We start from the raw sequence: 17297 nt of genomic DNA, 5'->3' as shown, positions 1-17297 counted from the left end.
CAGCCCCCCTGCAACAGCCCCAGCTATCCCAGCCCTGGGCCCCACACAGCCCTGCTGGCTCACCTCAGTGCTGAGCAGCGGCACCCATCCCAGACTCCACTCCCACACACATGGATTGAGATCCCCCTTTACTGCACCCCTGGCTTATCCCAGTCCTGGGCTCTGCCAATACAGCTCAGTCCTGACCTGCAGCCTTCCTGGACACTGAATGCCAAGTCTCTCCTGAGCAGGGAGCGCTCAGCATACTGCTTGTGCGGTGTGGACAAACCTCCAGTACCAGGAGCTGCATTAAGATCCTTGAAATCATTTTGGCTTAATATGTGAAAGTCCGCTGCTGTCACAGCAGTGAGAGGCTGCAACCCAGCCTCGTCTTCCCCCTGTCCAAGCCCCCAACAACTTACCCAGCTGCTTCCTCCTGTTTGCACAAGGCAGATCCTGCCGCAGGAAAGCACGACTAGGGTAACGCGAAACCGAGGACAGTGAAGATGGGAACGGCAAAGCCAAAGGGACTGAAATCCTTTCACCCAGCAGCTACCAGAGTCCTGTGAATTCTCCTGGTGGGAGTGCGTGTGTGTGGGTTACTTTACTCACAGAAATGAGGGCTGAATGGAGCTTTGTGTTGCTTTCCCAGCCTGGCTCATGCTCACACAGAGTTGGCAGGGGAAAGCAGAAGTGAAGTGAAGCACAGCCTTTGGGAGAGCAGCAACTAATCCGACGCATCCCTCCCTACTTGCTGAGAAAGCCTTTGGTAGAGGAAGGGATGAGGAATTTAACCCCCTTGTCTTGAATGTCACAATGCCATTAAAAATAATATCTGTGTTAGAACTAGACTGACTCCCTTCCCCCATGCCCCTCCTCTCCCCTCTGTGTATACGTGTGTGTAGACAAATGATATGTAATCTAAAATATAGACATTAAATTAAATAAAAACCTACTCCTCTCTAATCCAGCATGAGGCTTTACCTCTGAAATGCTCATAGATTAAACATTAGCAGCTTCCACTATAACTAATTTAGCCATTTTGTGCACATGTATATATTTGTAGTACTATAGACTTAATGCTTTCTTATATATATAATGCTTTCTTTTAAGTCTACAGTAATACAAATTACTGGTATGTGCTGAGTGACAGTTGATGTAGGAAACAGGCTTCTGAATGTCCTGACTGTTGTGCATTTAAAACCTAACCCTAATGCTGCATTCATTTGTTTTATTAAAGGAAGTGCCTGTCTCTGTGTGCATGTGTGTGGTGTTTTCGCTTTGCAGAAAGAGTTGGGAGGATGGATGGGTAGTTTTGCACCAGTGCTTTCTTTCACGACTGGAGTTTCAGCTTCTCTGGCAGTGGTGGTGTCGCCTATGGAATCTGTGCGAGGACCCACAGTCTAGCAAGAGCTTAGGAACATAACCCTGCCATCTTTTTTTTTTCTTTTAAATCTTCCAGGGCCCTGATCCAGTGACTTGCTGAGAAACTGATATTCTTTGATTCCAGTGGGAGTTGCTTGTTCTCTGCACCTCTCGGGAACTAGGGTGACCAGATGTCCCGATTTTATAGGGACAGTCCCGATTTTTGGGTCTTTTTCTTATATAGGCTCCTATTACCCCCCACCCCCGTCCCGATTTTTCACACTTGCTTCTCTGGTCATCCTACTCGGGAACAGGCCATTAGTTTGCAGAGAGTTTTAGCTGTCACCCCATTGTGATGCTCAGACTCCTGCCAGTCAGGTACAATGCCCTGGATTATTCAGGTGGAGGGGAATTTGCATTTAAGCCTTTTTCAGAAAAAGGTTGAAATGTAATTTTCATAAAGGAAAATGCTGATTTCTCACTCACAAATGTCTCGGCTGTTTAGGTCTCTGCTCCTCCTCAACGGATGCATTAGCATGTACCCCTGTGCCGTTATGGCGTCACATTGATGTCAGTGGGATTCTGTGTGGGTGCAGGAGTCCCCAGAGTCAATGGAATCCCACGTTGAGAGGCAGGGCTAGTGCATCTATTTGCAGGATCAGGGGTCTACTTCTGGTGCTGCATCCTAATCTGTCTGAATGAACGTCAGCACTGGGTCTACTCGGCCGGACTCTGGTTCCTAGGCTTGTGCGAGTGAGAACTTGCTGGAGGGGAGATGCTTCCACTCTCTGGGTAGGCTCCTTGCTCAATGTGCCCCACTAGCGTTGTAAGGAGAGTGAGGATGGCAAACATGTAGCTGTGGTCACCTGAAAGGGGGCTGTCTTTCTGACAGGAGTGCAAAGTACTGCTCTGTGGGGATCATTAAAACGTTCAGGTGACCACAGCGTGCAGAGCCGGGCGTTGTGATCGTCAGCTAGACAACATCTGCAATAAACTCTTGGCTCCGGAAACGCAGACCTCCCGGCCTGCGGCTCAGAAGGCGGCAATGCCACTATCTCAGGGCCTGATACTGCTCCCATCTGGGCCCAGTGAGGGCAGGGTTGGGGGCTCGGTCACAAGCTGGACCAGCTAGTGGGCCCCATTGTTGCACGTCTTGCTCACCTGAGTGGTCCCACTGACTCAGATGTGGCTGTTTATGTAAGAGCTGCAGGAGCGGGCTCAATGTTTAGTGCCTGATTGCCCTGGAGATTTGGACTGTGCACGTTGTATTGTTATTGTAGGGTTGCTCAGATGTTGGATCACGCTGGTTTGTGGCTGGGTACAGAGTTTACTTGTCTTGCTGGGCCAGACTCCATCTGAGAGATCTTTGGGAAAGGATTGTCCTTGAACCAGTGCACGGAATGGCTCAGCTAAAACTCTGCTCCTGTTTGAATTTAACAAGAAGAAGCCGCGTTGCAGAGGGAGAGGGGCGGAGGCTGGGCAGCGGGACACAGGAAAGAGAAACACAGGCAACTTGTTTTGAATGTAAACGTTGTATGCGCTGGGGAGAGGAGGGTGGAATTTTCCACTGTGCAGTGGAGTCTCTCCTTCCTGTGCGCACAGCGGGGAGTGGGGTGAAGGGAGGAGGATTTCTGTGCAGGGAGGAGACGCACAAGATTGTGGCTTTTTCTGTCCTCCTCACAGACCTCAGCCTTGGAGGGCCTGCCCCTCCTCGCTCTCCCAATGACACTGGCTTCTTTGTGTGGGTCGGGTGGCCGCAGAAGCCAGCCGATGCTGCTGCTCTTTGATCCAAGCAGAATGGGGGCGGCTTGCGCTAAATGTTAGGCCTGCGTCCTCTAAGCGACAAATGCCCCAGCCTACCTGCCCCTGTGACCTCTGCCCTAAGGGAGTAGCCCTCACTCAGCAAGCCGCCCCTTTGGCTTCGCTAGGACGCCTTGTGTGAATGCGGCTGTTGCAGGATCAGACCCTTTGTTTTGAAAAGGAAAGGTGGCCGGGTTAAAGCTGGATTAATCCCTCCTTTGAGAGTGGGGGGCAGGGATGCCTTGCGATTGCTCAGCCACTTAAAACCAGCTTTTGGGGGGGATGGAATAACCATTTACCGCTCGGTCTCCAGTTCTGAGCCAGCCACAGGTCAGTAGAGCCCCAAACTTGCTGTTTTTCTGTGGTTGTTCAAGGGCCTTGTGTGTGAATGGCTCAGGTTAATTTCTTGTAGGACAGGGATCAAATTGGGCTGTCACCTTTTTGAAAGTTTGCTTCAGGACAATTCCATGATACAGATCGTATTAAGGGACCTAGTGGCTGCCTGTTCTCCAGCCCCGTCACCACAACTGCCTAGAGACACCAGATTCCACAAGATGTGAATCCAAGTAATTTCCTGCCTGAATTATTGCAGACGCTGACACCAGCACAGTCATGTCATCATCTGTGTGCACTTCACCAGGTAGATGTACCATCACAAATACAGTTCCGGAAAGGAAAGCATCTGTTTGGCAGTATCAAACAGGGAGCAAACCAAGCCAGTCAGCTAAACAGATGTCAGACTGGAAAAAATAAGCTCCATCTACAACCCAACCTCTGTCCACCTGTGATACCAAACTGAGATGCCATTTGCAGGAGATTGCACAAACCTTCATAATGTGATTCTCTTGCCTCTTATATGAAATTGTTAACAACACTGTTGACATTCAAATGATCATCATTAGGCTTCAGAGTATACATCATATTGAGATGATTGAGGCAGCTGATATTTCTCTCAGGCCTGATGTCAGGAAGACATTGCTGCCTCAGTTCATATCCAGTCTGACTTCACTTTTTAAGCTTAGGTTCTAGAGCACATGATGTAACCTCCAGGGGAAGGTATCAGTTTGTGAAGCTGCCATGAGCCAGCCCAATGACCGGAGATTTCAGAAACTGCATTTCATGCAAAGCCTCAACAAACTCAGACGTACTCCCAGCAGGAGAAAACGCCAGAGGCAAGGAGTTGCTATTGACACTTTTCTGCTCCCCAGTGCCCACAAGTTTCATGCTATGGACAAAAAGCCAAAACTTCTGGACTTGGTGGGACATCACAGGAGCTCTGTGCGTACTGGGGTGTGGCCATTTCAGGCTTTATAGACAGGGACCAGCACCTTGGTTTTCACTTGAAAATAGTTTTCAAACCTGGCTCATTTCCTAATGCGGAGAGGGACAAAGGGCCTGAAGGAGGGCTGGACAGGCTCAGGTGTTTCAAACACTGATGCATGCTGGGTTCCAGACTTCGTGGCTGTATTTTTTTTATTTGTTTTTTATTTTTTTGCTGCCTTTACTTTCTCCAGCTCATCTGTATCCTTTCTCCCTGCAGACAATAGGAGGAAACAACTCATGTCCTAGCACCGCTTCCTCCATCAGATTATGTGACTTGTTGGATGCATATGAGCTGAAAGGGGGAAGAGTCACCAGGACAATCGCTCCACAGCACATGGGGTGTTTGGAGAGGGGCTAAAGCACTGGAGCTGCGCAGCAAATACCCCCCAGCAGAGCCGTCTCTCAGGACAGGTAAGGGAGATGGAAAGCGCCAGCGACATTGAGTGTCTTTGTCAGTGAAGGGGTAGGGGGAGCCCTGTGGAGGCAGGGCAGAGCAGATGAGAAATGCTGTGCATTTGGAAATAGCTGCTGCAAATGGGTTATTTTGCTACATTCACTGGTTTGGAAAAAACAGTGAAAACATAGGTTTCAGAGTAGCAGCTGTGTTAGTCTGTATCCGCAAAAAGAACAGGAGTACTTGTGGCACCTTAGAGACTAACAAATTTATTTGAGCATAAGCTTTCGTGGGCTAGAAGTGGGCTGTAGCCCACGAAAGCTTATGCTCAAATAAATTTGTTAGTCTCTAAGGTGCCACAAGTACTCCTGTTCTTTTGGTGAAAACATAGAGCAAGTACTTCTAGCTGAAAGCAAGCGAAAGTGCTGCTCAGTGGAGGCTAGATGGGAGCACGAATATGCAGCCCCAAAGGAAACCATTCCTACACTATTATTAGTCACTTATAGATAAGCCTAGAGCTTCACAGAACTGCCCCACAGAGCTTGCAGTGTTGACCTGAATTTTATGGGTTACCTGTTATGGCTCGCCACTGATCGCATCCGACCAGAAGATTTATAGGTTCTTGTCCAATTCAGACTACAGGATCCGAGAACTCAGAGAGTTCTATATCGGGAGAGGACTGTCGGGGTGCTTGGCAAAAACACTTACACTGTGGACAATACCAAATTGATAAAAGCTTTATTGAGATTAACAAAAGAATAATAAATGCTATGAAACTTATGACTGCAAAACAGTAAAAGAATTCCACAACTCCTGGTGGTAACATTCCTATTATAAATACCTTACCTTAACATACCACTCCCTTCCTTGAGGAACAGGTAATAGGAGTTGAAGGACCAGCCTTACTCCTGACATACCCGATAACACAATGGTTCTAGCTTCCCCAATAGTTAGGAATGCTGAGTAGTTATACTATACCACACATGCTGAGCTGATAGCATGATGGAAGATAGAATGATAGGTAGATAAAAAGATAGTCTATAGAACATAGGAGAACAAAGAAAAGAAAAAAGCTCCCTAAGATATTCTTACATGATATTTTATAGGATCCTGACACTATGTAATTCAGGCCCAACCTACTATACCCAAATCTTACTTCTGTACCCTAAGAAATTTATGGGTACCCTTCTCCTATAGGTTAGTGGATTATGACACGTACTCTCCACATATTAATAAGGATTGTCTCACTCCAAAAACTGCCAAGCTAGGCAATCTTGGCGACTTCCAGGTTTGTGGTGTACCCTGCGGTTACCAACAGGTTGCAAACGCCAGATAAACCTGTTCAGTGTTGGGTGTATTTCCTCCCTTTGGTTCCCCAAAGTTCAGGGACCATTTTTATCTGTGCCAAAGGTTGCCAGCCTTTATGCTGACTTACACTTAACTGATCATACTTTTAGCTGTTTAGGTGATTTTACTGGATACAGGCCGGTAGGCTTCTTGCATTTCAGCAAAACTTATTCTATGTATAATTATTAGGAAACACATATCATATGCTTCAACACATCCTAATTTCATAGGAATTAATACTGATAAAATATAAGAATCGTATGAAATGGATTAATTCAGAAAGAAACATATTTGATACAGCTGGCTGGATTAGTAGGATATAATAGTTAGCAAATGTAATCCTATGGGCTACAGCAGTAACACAGGAGACAATAAACTCAGAACAAACACAGACTCACACCCAAAGGGTGGCGGAGAGACACATCCTGGGTCCGATCCGGTGGCCCAATGGGAGTTTCCCGGGTAGAGGGCTACAGGATCAGGCTCCCAGGTTAAAGAGAGAAAGCAGATGGGGAGAGAGCTGCATCCTGGGGAAGAGTGAAAGAGACAACATGGAGAGGAGGAAGAGGGGATTGGTAGGCGGGAGTCATGCTCAGCAGAGGTAGATGGGGAGAAGTGCTGGGGGTGGGGGGGAAGAGAGACATGCAGTGTGGAGAGGAAGAAAGTGCAGAGATTCCCGCCGAGGGGTAAGGTACAGAGCGATGAGAGCCAGAAGATTAGCTGGTTTAGAGCTGGCTGTGCCCTATGGGGAGAACAGTGACATCTTAGGGGCCATGAAACGCTGAGCGCCTCTTTGCACGTGGCTGTAGTGCAGGGTGGGGCCACACTCCGGTTGGCCGTGGTCTCCGTGCTTCCCTGGCCTGTGTTTCTCAGACGGACATGCTGGTCTCCTCTTCCCGGAGAGCTGCAGCAGGGTCACCAGCGCGAAATAGAAAGTGGATATTGTTTTTTCTTTTTCATCGTGTCCGCAGCCTAGCCCCTAGGAGTGAGCAAACACAGCCTCCACTACACATTAACTCCACCACCCCACTTCTGTTACCAAGACAGAAAGAGACAGCAGCGAGATTCCATGGGACAGGGCAGAACTCTACAGGTGCCCAAGCAGCAGTTACAGTATATTGAAATGGAAAGAGGGGGGTTGTTGTCCCTGCACCAGCTAAGGCGGAGGGGGGAGTTCTCCCGCTGATATAGCAGAGTGGGGTAGCTCTGCTTCCCCCTGTACTTTAACCCCAGCACCCAAGTGGCACAATCATCGCTCTGGCGAAGGAGTGTCTGCAGTCAAGAACGGTGGCTTTTTTTAGGTATGATCTTTTTATTCTACACTAAATAGAACAGAACAGAACAGGAAAAGAACAAGCTGTGATGGTGGTTTGCACCATCATAAAGTCTTATGGGTTGAGGGCCTTACTGCAAAGCACAGGGCATGTATCCAACGGGGCCCGGGTCTCAGTGATGCTGGTGTGAGTCCAGAGTAACTCCACAGATGTCGGTGGCATAACTGCAAACTTACCCTGGTGTAACGAACACCAGAATCTGGCACATGGGGCACCGCCGCCGTGTTTAGGAATCTCGATGTCCTTGCTGTGCATATAGAGACCCATCGGAGGGTGTGAGATGAGCATCCTAGGACATTGGTTTCCCATCGGTTCAAGCAGCTAAGTCCAGTGATGAGTAAAAGGCTGCCGGGGAGGGGAGGAGAGATGATCTCAGACACCCCGTTCTTGGAGGATTATATTGCTGATATCAGAGAGTGTTTAGTGGTGCAGGGAGAGAAGTGATTTGATCAGGAACATCATCCTGTAGTCCCCTCTAGCTCCAGTGGGTCCAGTTCAGTTTACAGCTCCGACCATGATAATGGTTCTACTAGCTCCTCCCTCAGCACCCTGGGCTCTGGGCGTTGCTCTGCTCTCCCTGACATGCCCACCAGGGCGAGGGATTCTGCCAGTCAGGACTGCTCTGCTCTAGTGGCACCGACTCTGCAGGGCCCAGCAGGGCAGAGCCTGGCGGCAGCTGGGACATGGAGCTATCCAGCTAGAAGGGGCCATGTTCCAGCAGAGACTCCCCTGACTGTAGCCACACCTTAACCAAGGAAACCGGGGCCGGGGGAGACCGCAGGGCTGCATTTCCTGCCGGTCAGATTGCCGAGTCAGCGTTTCTCTAGAAGTCTGTTTTGTCGTGAGTGAACAAAAGGAGGAAGCCCAGGCTCTCGGCCATTCCTGTTCGCTCCCTCGGCTTTGGGCTACACAAACTTGATTCAGGAGGAGACGGGAGAGAGTGTGTCCCCCTGCCATGGAAGAGAAAGAAAGGGAGCAAGACCAGGGCAGATAGAACGTAGAGGAAAGCAACAGGAGCAGTCAGAGAGACAGTGGGGGTCAGATCCTTTGGTGGTGTAAAGCCATTGCCTTCAGTGCAGGAAGGCTGATTGACACCGCCTGGGTCTCCAGCCCTGGGAGCGGGAGGGAATCCAGAGGGAGAGGGAGAGGAGGAAGTAGAGGCACGTGGAAGCAGAACGGGTGAGGAGAAGAGAATAAAAGAAGGCAGAACAGCGAAAGATAAAGCTCCCAACCGTAGAGCCAATCTGACTGATAGTACTCCTCTTTCACCATGTTGTCCTGTTGCCCTGGCAGGAAGGAGAACGTTGGTATGAACTGGTGAAAATCCGTTGCCAGCCAAAGCCAGACCTGGTGATTATTCCAGACCACTTGAAGCCCTAGAAACCCTCCAAACTTTTGGAACAAAATAGCATCAGAGGTGAGAAGCCTAATTCCCCGCTCTCCCAAAGTGGGAGCCCAGAGCAGTAAGTGTTGGCCACCGTGCTGATTTCTGGAATGCCCCTGGTCTGCCCAACTCTGGGCAGCAGGAATGAAATTTGAGTCTCCTCTCTGGCACAACAGTGTTCCCTGGGAGGGCTCAGGGCAACTGGGAGTCAACCCTGGATCTTCCTCATGGCAGGGTAGAAACCAGTTCGGGCATCGGGCCTGCTCTGGGACAGGAGAGTAGGAATCAAAGCCAGGTCTGCTGCGTGGCACAGCATTGATCCCTAGGGGCAGTGAGGTGAGCAGCTTCTGTTCAGAACATTTCAAGAGAAAATGACAGAGGAGGAGAACGACCTGGGTGTATTGATTGATCACAGGGTGACTATGAGCCACCAATGTGATGTGGCTGAGAAAAAGGCTAATGCAGTCCTAGAATGCATCAGACAAGGTATTTCTAGTAGAGACAGGGAAGTGTTACTGCCATTATACAAGGTATTGGTGAGACCTCATCTGGAATAGTGTGTGCAGTTCTGGTTTCCCATGTTTAAGAAAGATGAATTCAAACTGGAACAGGTGCAGAGAAGGGCTACTAGGATGATCCGAGGAACAGAAAAGCTACCTTATGAGAGGAGACTCAGAGCTTGTCTTGTCTAGCCTAACCAAAAGAAGGCTGAGGGGAGATATGACTGCTCTCTATAAATACATCAGAGGGATACACACCAGGGAGGGAGAGGAGTTATTTAAGTTAAGGGCCAATGCTGGCATAAGCACAAATGGATATAAACTGGCCATCAATAAGTTTAGGCTTGAAATTAGATGGAAGTTTCTAACCATCAGAGCAGTGACGTTCTGGAACAGCCTTCTGAGGGGAACAGTGGGGGCAAAAATCCTAACTAGCTTCAACACTGAGCTTGATAAGTGTGTGGAGGAATGGTATGATGAGACTGCCTACAATGGCATATGGCCCAGCTGCATCTGCCATTGTAAATATTCCCAACAACTGGTGATGGGACACTAGATGGGGGAGGGAGGCTCTGAGTTACTACAGAGAATTCTCTCCCAGGTGTCTGGCTGGTGGGTCTTGCCCACGTGCTCAGGGTCTAACTAATCACCATATTTGGGGTCAGGAAAGAATTCCCCCCCAGGTCAGATTGGCAGAGATCCTATGGGGTTTTTCACCTTCCTCTGCAGCATGGGGCACGGGTCACTTGCAGGTTTAAACTAGAGTAATGATGGATTCTCTGTAACGTGAAGTCTTTAAATCATGATTTGAGGACTTCAGTAACTCAGCCAGAGGTTAAGGGTCAGTCTATTACAGGAGTGGGTGGGGTGAGGTTTTGTGGCCTGCAATGTGCAGGAGGTCAGACTAGATGATCATGATGGTCCCTTCTGGTCTTAAAGTCTATGAGTCTATGACACTATAGCAGCTGCTGACACAGCACAGTGAGTCTTTAGACTGTGGCACTGGAAACATCTGGTCCTGGCCACGGTTGGAGGCAGGATACCAGACAGGATGGAGCAATGGTCTGATCTGGTTTCAGCAGTTCCTTTGTTCCTATGGGTCTGCCACATAGAAATGTAAGGCCAGAAGGGAGCTTGAGAGGTCATCTAGTGCAGCCCCCTGCGCTGAGGCAGGACCCACACAGTACATCGTCACATGCAGCTGGCAGCAGATGAGCCATGTCACTGGTTCTGAGAACTTCATTCTCTGCTAGCTTTTGATAACAGAAACTTATTGATAAAGTGATGGGAATCCAGAAATGAGGATCTAAAATCAATGAAGGGGCTACAGGAAATGAGACTACGGAAAGCTTTAAAATAACAATATTCCCGTAGCTCAGCCCAAGCCGAGTGAGGTGACAAGCACGTACACCGTTAGTGGGGTAAAAACAAAGGGGCTAAGAAGAACTGTTCAGATTGATTCAAAGGTTTATTAAACTTGGAGTGATAGGAGCATGTTGGCTGCATTATATTACATCTCCTAACAGTGAGATCTGCTGGGCTGTGGAACAGTCCTCTGTGGACAGTGGGTAATTTAAGAGTCGTCTGGACAAATTCCCTGGAGAATATAGCATAGGGAAGGACAGTCTCAGGGAGGTGTGGACACGATGTGATCTATCCTGTTCCCAGCCCTTTTACAGTATGTATGAATCTGTTTCACTCGCTGCCTGGCTTGTCTTGCAAACAGAGACGCTATGTCGAGGCTCTGGATTATGGTCCTTGTTCTGCTGTGGATTCCAGTCATGGCCATCGCACAGCTCCCAGGCAATGCCCAGTGCCCTGTGAACTGCTCCTGCTTCTTCTCCCAGTGGTTTGTCCGGTGCTCCAATGCCAGCTTATCCTCTCTTCCCCCTGGCATCCCCAATGCCACCGTGGAGCTCGACCTGCAGCACAACCAGTTCAGCACCCTCTCAGCAGGCTTCTTCCCAGAACTGGCTGAGATCAGCATCATTTACCTTGGCAGCAGTGGCATCCACCAGGTTGAGCCGGGGGCTTTTCAGGGGGTCAAGAATCTGTACCATCTCCACCTGGACAACAACCTCCTGGAGCAGGTCCCAGAGGGTGTCTTTGAGAATCTGACAAATCTGATCTTCCTGCACCTGGAGCACAACCAGATTGCTCACCTCCTGCCAGGTATTTCTGGATGGATAGGCCCCCAGCACCACTATGAGCCAGCTAACTGAGCAACCAGCATTACCAGCCCCATGCCTCTTCTCTACTAATCCCTGCCCAAGCCGTAGGTCTCCTGAAGACCCCACGCTGCTGAGAGGATGGGGGCCAGAACTGCCACCAACGGGTCCTGCATGTCCATGATACAAAGTCAGCACCTCCTTCTACCCAGGGGAAAATGGGAGGGGGTAACTCAGGGCTGGGGGAGAGGAGGTGCCTCATGATCAGAGATTATTGAAGCACAGAACATTTGATATTGGCTTGACCTGGTTGGGGGGGTGTGTGTGTCTCTCTCTCTCAGGTGGGTTCTCTTCTCTGAAGCAGCTCAGTGTCCTGGACCTGAGTAACAACCTGCTGCTGGAGCTCTCCGACCAAGCCCTTCACGGCCTCCCGCGGCTGCGTCAGCTCTACCTGAGTGCGAACCGTATTACCAATGTGTCCAGCAAAGCCCTCCCAGGCACCCTGCGGGCCCTCAGCCTAGACGGGAACCAGCTAGTGAGCGTGCCCGCGGCCATCCGCACCTCTCCCATGCTCTCCACTCTACAGCTGAGTGGTAACCCCATCCGGAAGCTGACGTCTCTCGCCTTTGGGAGGAGGCTTCGGTCCCTAAGGCAGCTGTTCCTGGACAGCCTGGCCCTGGAGCAGATCACCAACTTGGCTTTCACCAGGCTCCGCTGGCTGGAGCTGCTGAGCCTGAGGAACAACAGCCTGGAGTCGCTTCCGCCTCTGTCCTCCCTGAAGTCGCTCTCCACTCTGTATCTGACTGGGAACAAGTGGCGCTGTGACTGCAAACTGATCTGGCTCCGCACCTGGCAGAAGAAGGTGCTCCGGAAAGAACGCAGCCCCGTGGAGTGCAGCTCCCCGGGGGCGCTACAGGGACAGCTCCTGGTGGACATAGAGGTAACGGCCTGTGGTTCCAGTGTACATGAAAGTGGTGGGCTGGGGCCAGGGTGCACAGGATTTCCAGTCCAAGTCTCTCTCCGCTTCCGCCCCAAGGGCTGGGAGTGCTGTGAAGGGAGCCATTGTTCATGGCACCAGTACTTTAAAAGGGACACAGAAAAGTGTAACCAATGCCCTTGCCGATCTCACGGCAGGGTGAGGCCTGGCCAGTATGTGGATGGGACCCGGACAGTTCCATGCGCTGCAGACAACAGACAGTTACTTAAATAACTCCCACGCGCCCCGTTCTCCCGGGGAGCTGAAACTCGGTCCTTTAGCTTGAAAACACGGGTCCCTTCCGCAGAGTTGAAGATCTCTCCTGGTTGGAGCTGATAGCAGCTCCCTGACCCTCGGTGCTGTGAGAGAGCCACTTTCAGGCACGGCCCCCACAGCGCTGCCAGCTGGGAGGTGTAGTGCTTTTTGGTGGAGGGGCTGGGGAGATCATAGGAAATCAGAAAGCAATTGGGGAGGGGGGTGTTAATAGGTAGGCCTGGCATGGCATTAATGTGTTTCAGTGGTTGGGGGGGAAGGTGCACACAGGGCGGGTTCGGCAGCTGGTGAAGGGAAGAAAGAAGCAGATGCGCACTCTATTTTCTGTGTTTTTTTGTTTTCATTTCTTTCCTTTCTCCTCTGCTCAGTCCCTCTCTCTCCCCCTCCTTTTCTCTTTCCTGCTTCCCCCACCCTCCCTAGCTCTTGTGGGGACCAGCCGGGGCTGCTGGGCTAGGGTGTGGCTGCAGAGGCCATCCTGCAGTGCAGAAGGCGCTGGGTGTCAGCGCTCGGAGCAGGCCGCAGCTTATGGCAGGCTCTGGGTCCCACGTTATGTGAGGCGTGAATAAAAAATAATAAATTGTTCAAATACAAGCTCATGTTGGCTTAATGCAAAGACCAGCACAGCTCTTCCCTTCCTCTCTCTGCCACAGCCTTCTTCATCCTCTGTCACATTCACTCTCAGCCTGTCCCTCCCCTCACCTTCCGTGTCCTGCTGCAATCCGTTCACCTGCAGTGCAGGGGAGGTGAACACAGCACACAGATGCCTCTCCTGGTATCTGCCTCTCCTGGTATCTGCCTCTGCCTGGGCGAAGCTGGGCCACAGCCGTTCAACCTGCTGTCAGCTTTCCCAGCTCAGTTGGCTGGTGGTCTCCTTGGGGGACCAGAATAGTTCACAGAAACAGGACAAAATGCCACTGGAAACTGAGCCAGTCCTGGTTCCGAGACACATGGTCACCTGAAAACAGAGCCACTCTGACATTCTTGCCCATAAAAGACCCCCGGACTGATTGTGTAAGAGGTATTAGCTTATATCAGAGAGGCAGCCATGTTAGTCTGTATCCACAAAAACACCAAGGAGTCTGGTGGCACCTTAAAGACGAACAGATTTATTTGTTAGGCACTCCATGCATCTGAAGAAGTGGATTTTTATCCACAAAAGTTTATGCCCAAATAAATCTGTTCATCTTTAAGGTGCTACCAGACTTCTCGTTGTTTTTGAGGTATTAGCTTGGTATCCTGGGACAGTTCTAACCTGGGTAATTTATATCCTTCCAGTCTAACCTATCCCTCCACTACAGTTTTTACTGGATCAGGCATTCTCCACTTCCTGTCCTAAACCCCTCAAAATAATCTCCCACCCCTGTCTGGGATTGGGGTGCAGGATGGCTGGGCTGTTCCCTCCCAGAAGCTTCTGCCTGTCAGTGGGGAGGAGTTAACCCTGCTGGTGCGTCATCCAGGCCCTAAAGAAATGGAAGACCTGATTCTCTCTCATGTGGTTTTTTTTTTTTTTCTTCACCTTGCCCAGTTACAGAAGCTGACTTGCCCACCTTTTGGGATGGACTCCACCACCCTCAGCCCCTCTGAGAACACGAATACACCCACGGCCATTGCTCCACCCAGAGACATACCTCTCCCAGGGGCTGCTACCACAGCTACTGCCACGACCTCTGCCGCCCTGATCACCACGAGGAGGCTCCCCAGCTCCACCACGCGCTCAGCTACCTCCCTTCACCGTGTGCCGGAGAGGTGGGACCCATGCTTGGCCGACCACATCAGCAGCATCAGCATCAGGACAAAGGGTGACACCTCCCTGGTGGTTTCCTGGTCTTTCTCCGGTGACCACGACCAATTTGAGGTGCGGTACACGGCCGGCCGGGATGAGCAGGTGCTGCGGGTGGTGGGAGGGTTGGCCGAGGTGACGCTCCACGATCTCCGCGGGGGGACCGAGTACAGAGTCTGCGTCATCCCCCAGAATGAGAATCTGCTGGAGTGCCAGGCCCCTGCCGTCCGGCAGTGCAAAGCAGAGCGCACTGCCGGCCTTCCTAGTGACACACAGCCCGTGCACGCCCCGCTCGGCCACAGCCACTCGGCCGTGGGTTTCGGCGTCGCTGTCGCTCTCCTAGCACTCGCAGCACTGGCCCTGGCTGTCACCTACAGACTGCGGACACGGCCGATCCAATTCCAGCGCTACTATGATGAAGATGGGTCACCCCTTCATCGCAGGAGCAGCAACCAAGCCAAGATGACCACGGACCCAGTTGACGAGAGCATGGAGGACGAGGACTGGCACAGTTATGTGACAGCTGCCGGCCGGTGCCCAGAGGAGAAAGTAGACTGCACTGTGTCTGCCCCACCCAGGCTCACACTCACATCCACACCCACGTATGTGACTCTGTGATTCTAACTGCTTCCCGGCAACCTACGGCTGAGCAGGAATTGCCTCATGGGGTCTGCCACTCACCCAGGGACCTGACACCATAGAGCCCCGAGGAGTAAACCAGACAGTTCTGTAACCGCCCCTTATGACTGACATGGACAATAAAACGGAGCCCTAGAAAGTTGATATGGGAAAAGCCTGTGGCTTAGGGCCCTTTTTGTCCAGCCCAGTCCATGCCCGCTCCAGCCAGTGCAGGGTTGTTCCCTACAGAGAATCCCCAGGGAGGGTCTTGCACAGCCTCCTGAATAGTTTTGAAGTGCTGGATCTCCATTGGGGTACCCATGTGAGTCACAAAGCCTTTCACAGCCGGGGTGATGTAAAAAGGCAGGGTTGGTGACTGGTTTCCATGACAGGCAACCTCTATATGGCTGAGGGGTTGCTATTTATAGCAAAGCTGGACTGGAAATCACAGGAGAACCCGCTTTTGGAGTCAATTCCCCCCCCCCCCCCCGGGGGATTGTTTACAGCTTCTGCCACCCTCCACCCCCCAAAAATAGCAGCTCTCTCTCTCGCTCGCTGTTTTGGCATGTAGTTTTGCATCTGTGGGGATGGGAGTGGGGGTGGGGTGGACATAAGAAGGACCCAGAGAAGGGGAAAGGCAGAAACCATGTTTGCAGCTCAAGTTTGACCAGAGCGGAGGCCCAGTGAAGGCCAGGGGGGAGCTGCAGGAGCAGAGAAGGAATTTGCACCAGTCCTGCCTAGCCCAGGTGAAAGGCTGGGGAGGGGAGTTGGGTGCTACGCGATGGGGGGGAGCGAGGAAAGAATTGTGTTTCTGGTGCAGTACAGGGTTCAGGTCAGTCGGTGCGTCTAGAACCCTGACATCATGGAGGATGTGAATTCCCAGCCCAACAAGCCGTTCAAAGCTAACAGTCACTGTCCTTTGCTGGTAGCATTTAACCTTCCCGCCCACCTACCCCCACCGCTGTCTTGGTGCAGGTTTTTGAACGTTCTGTTTTATCCAAAATAAAGGTGGGGAGGCTTCCAAGCTAAAACAAAACACTTTATTTTCCATTCTGTGCTTTGAAGGATGCCCATTACCTGGGGCAAAGGCGAGGTTCCCCAAGACCTCTCTCTCCCTCAGCATGAATGCCTTCTTTCAACCAAGGCATCTTCCTAAAACTGTTGGAGGGGCGTGCAGAACACTGGAAAATACTGACCTTGCTCTGCTATCCTCTCTGCCAGGGCTGTCTGCACCCCTCTTCCCGACCACTGGGCATTGGCCTGGCCTACACATTTCATTCTCACTGTGGAACGGCATTTGAGCCTCTTCCGGACTCCATGCCACTTCTGATTGCATTGGATTTGCCGCAACCCATGAGGTGTAGGAGGGTGTGGAATAATCTCCCAAGCCAAGTGGCGAAGGCCTTTATAGCACATTCCATTTCCAAAGCACCCAAGCAACATTCTTCCTTCCTCCCACCCACCTGCTCTGCGTCACTAACTATTTGACAAATGGGGAAAATGAGGCGGACGGTGAGTGGCTTGCTCAGTGCCACAAAGCAATTGAGCATAGCACTCTGAAACTGTGTGGGGCAGACAGACAAGATGTCAGGTTATTTCATCTTTACTCTCTATTAATCTAGAAACAAACAGGACAAAACCCTCATCATTCATCTCCCCTTTGTCTATGTGCAAAGTCCTGGTCTTTTTCTACTCGCCACTTCCTCCTCCTTTTAGAAAGAAGTGATGTATCACCCACCTGGGCTCCTGGAGAGCACTGTGGCCTAAATGGTACACCTCTGCCTTCCCTCCATGGCACACTCTGTTTGCTGGACTAATAAAGCACACGGTAAAACCGTTTCATGCAGCTGTGTTGCTGTTCTGTTGTTAGATGAGCTGGTTGCAAGAACAGCTGGTTAGACAGAGTTTGGAACTGGCGAGGGGACACAGACACTCTCCACTCCAGGGCACCAGTTGGGGGCCAGCCCAGCATTGGTAGTGCCCAAAAGGCACGACTGGATGAGACTCAGCCAGCAGCCTCCAGGGAGTGGGTGGCCCTAAGGACCATGGGAGTCAG

General features: G+C 51.0%; 1 protein-coding gene across 1 annotated transcript; it reads left to right on the top strand.

Moving 5' to 3' along the window:
* The first annotated feature begins 4786 nt into the window (after positions 1–4786).
* LOC135879289 (chondroadherin-like) lies at positions 4787–15359 on the top strand. The gene is made up of 4 exons (XM_065405259.1): positions 4787–4878; positions 11153–11598; positions 11936–12534; positions 14369–15359. Exons 2-4 carry the CDS (start codon positions 11160–11162, stop codon positions 15239–15241), a joined length of 1911 nt encoding a protein of 636 aa, XP_065261331.1. The 5' UTR covers positions 4787–4878; positions 11153–11159; the 3' UTR covers positions 15242–15359.
* The last annotated feature ends 1938 nt before the right edge of the window (positions 15360–17297 follow it).

Source organism: Emys orbicularis, chromosome 1, assembly GCF_028017835.1.
Source record: "Emys orbicularis isolate rEmyOrb1 chromosome 1, rEmyOrb1.hap1, whole genome shotgun sequence".
NCBI lineage: Eukaryota > Metazoa > Chordata > Testudines > Emydidae > Emys > Emys orbicularis.
This window is presented reverse-complemented; position numbering and strand designations above follow the sequence as displayed.

Coding starts and splice junctions, on each gene's coding strand:
- LOC135879289 (XM_065405259.1), top strand. CDS start 11,160: ATGTCGAGGCTCTGGATTATGGTCCTTGTTCTGCTGTGGATTCCAGTC. Junction 11,599..11,935: donor GATTGCTCACCTCCTGCCAG/GTATTTCTGGAT, acceptor TCTCTCTCTCAG/GTGGGTTCTCTTCTCTGAAG. Junction 12,535..14,368: donor AGCTCCTGGTGGACATAGAG/GTAACGGCCTGT, acceptor CACCTTGCCCAG/TTACAGAAGCTGACTTGCCC.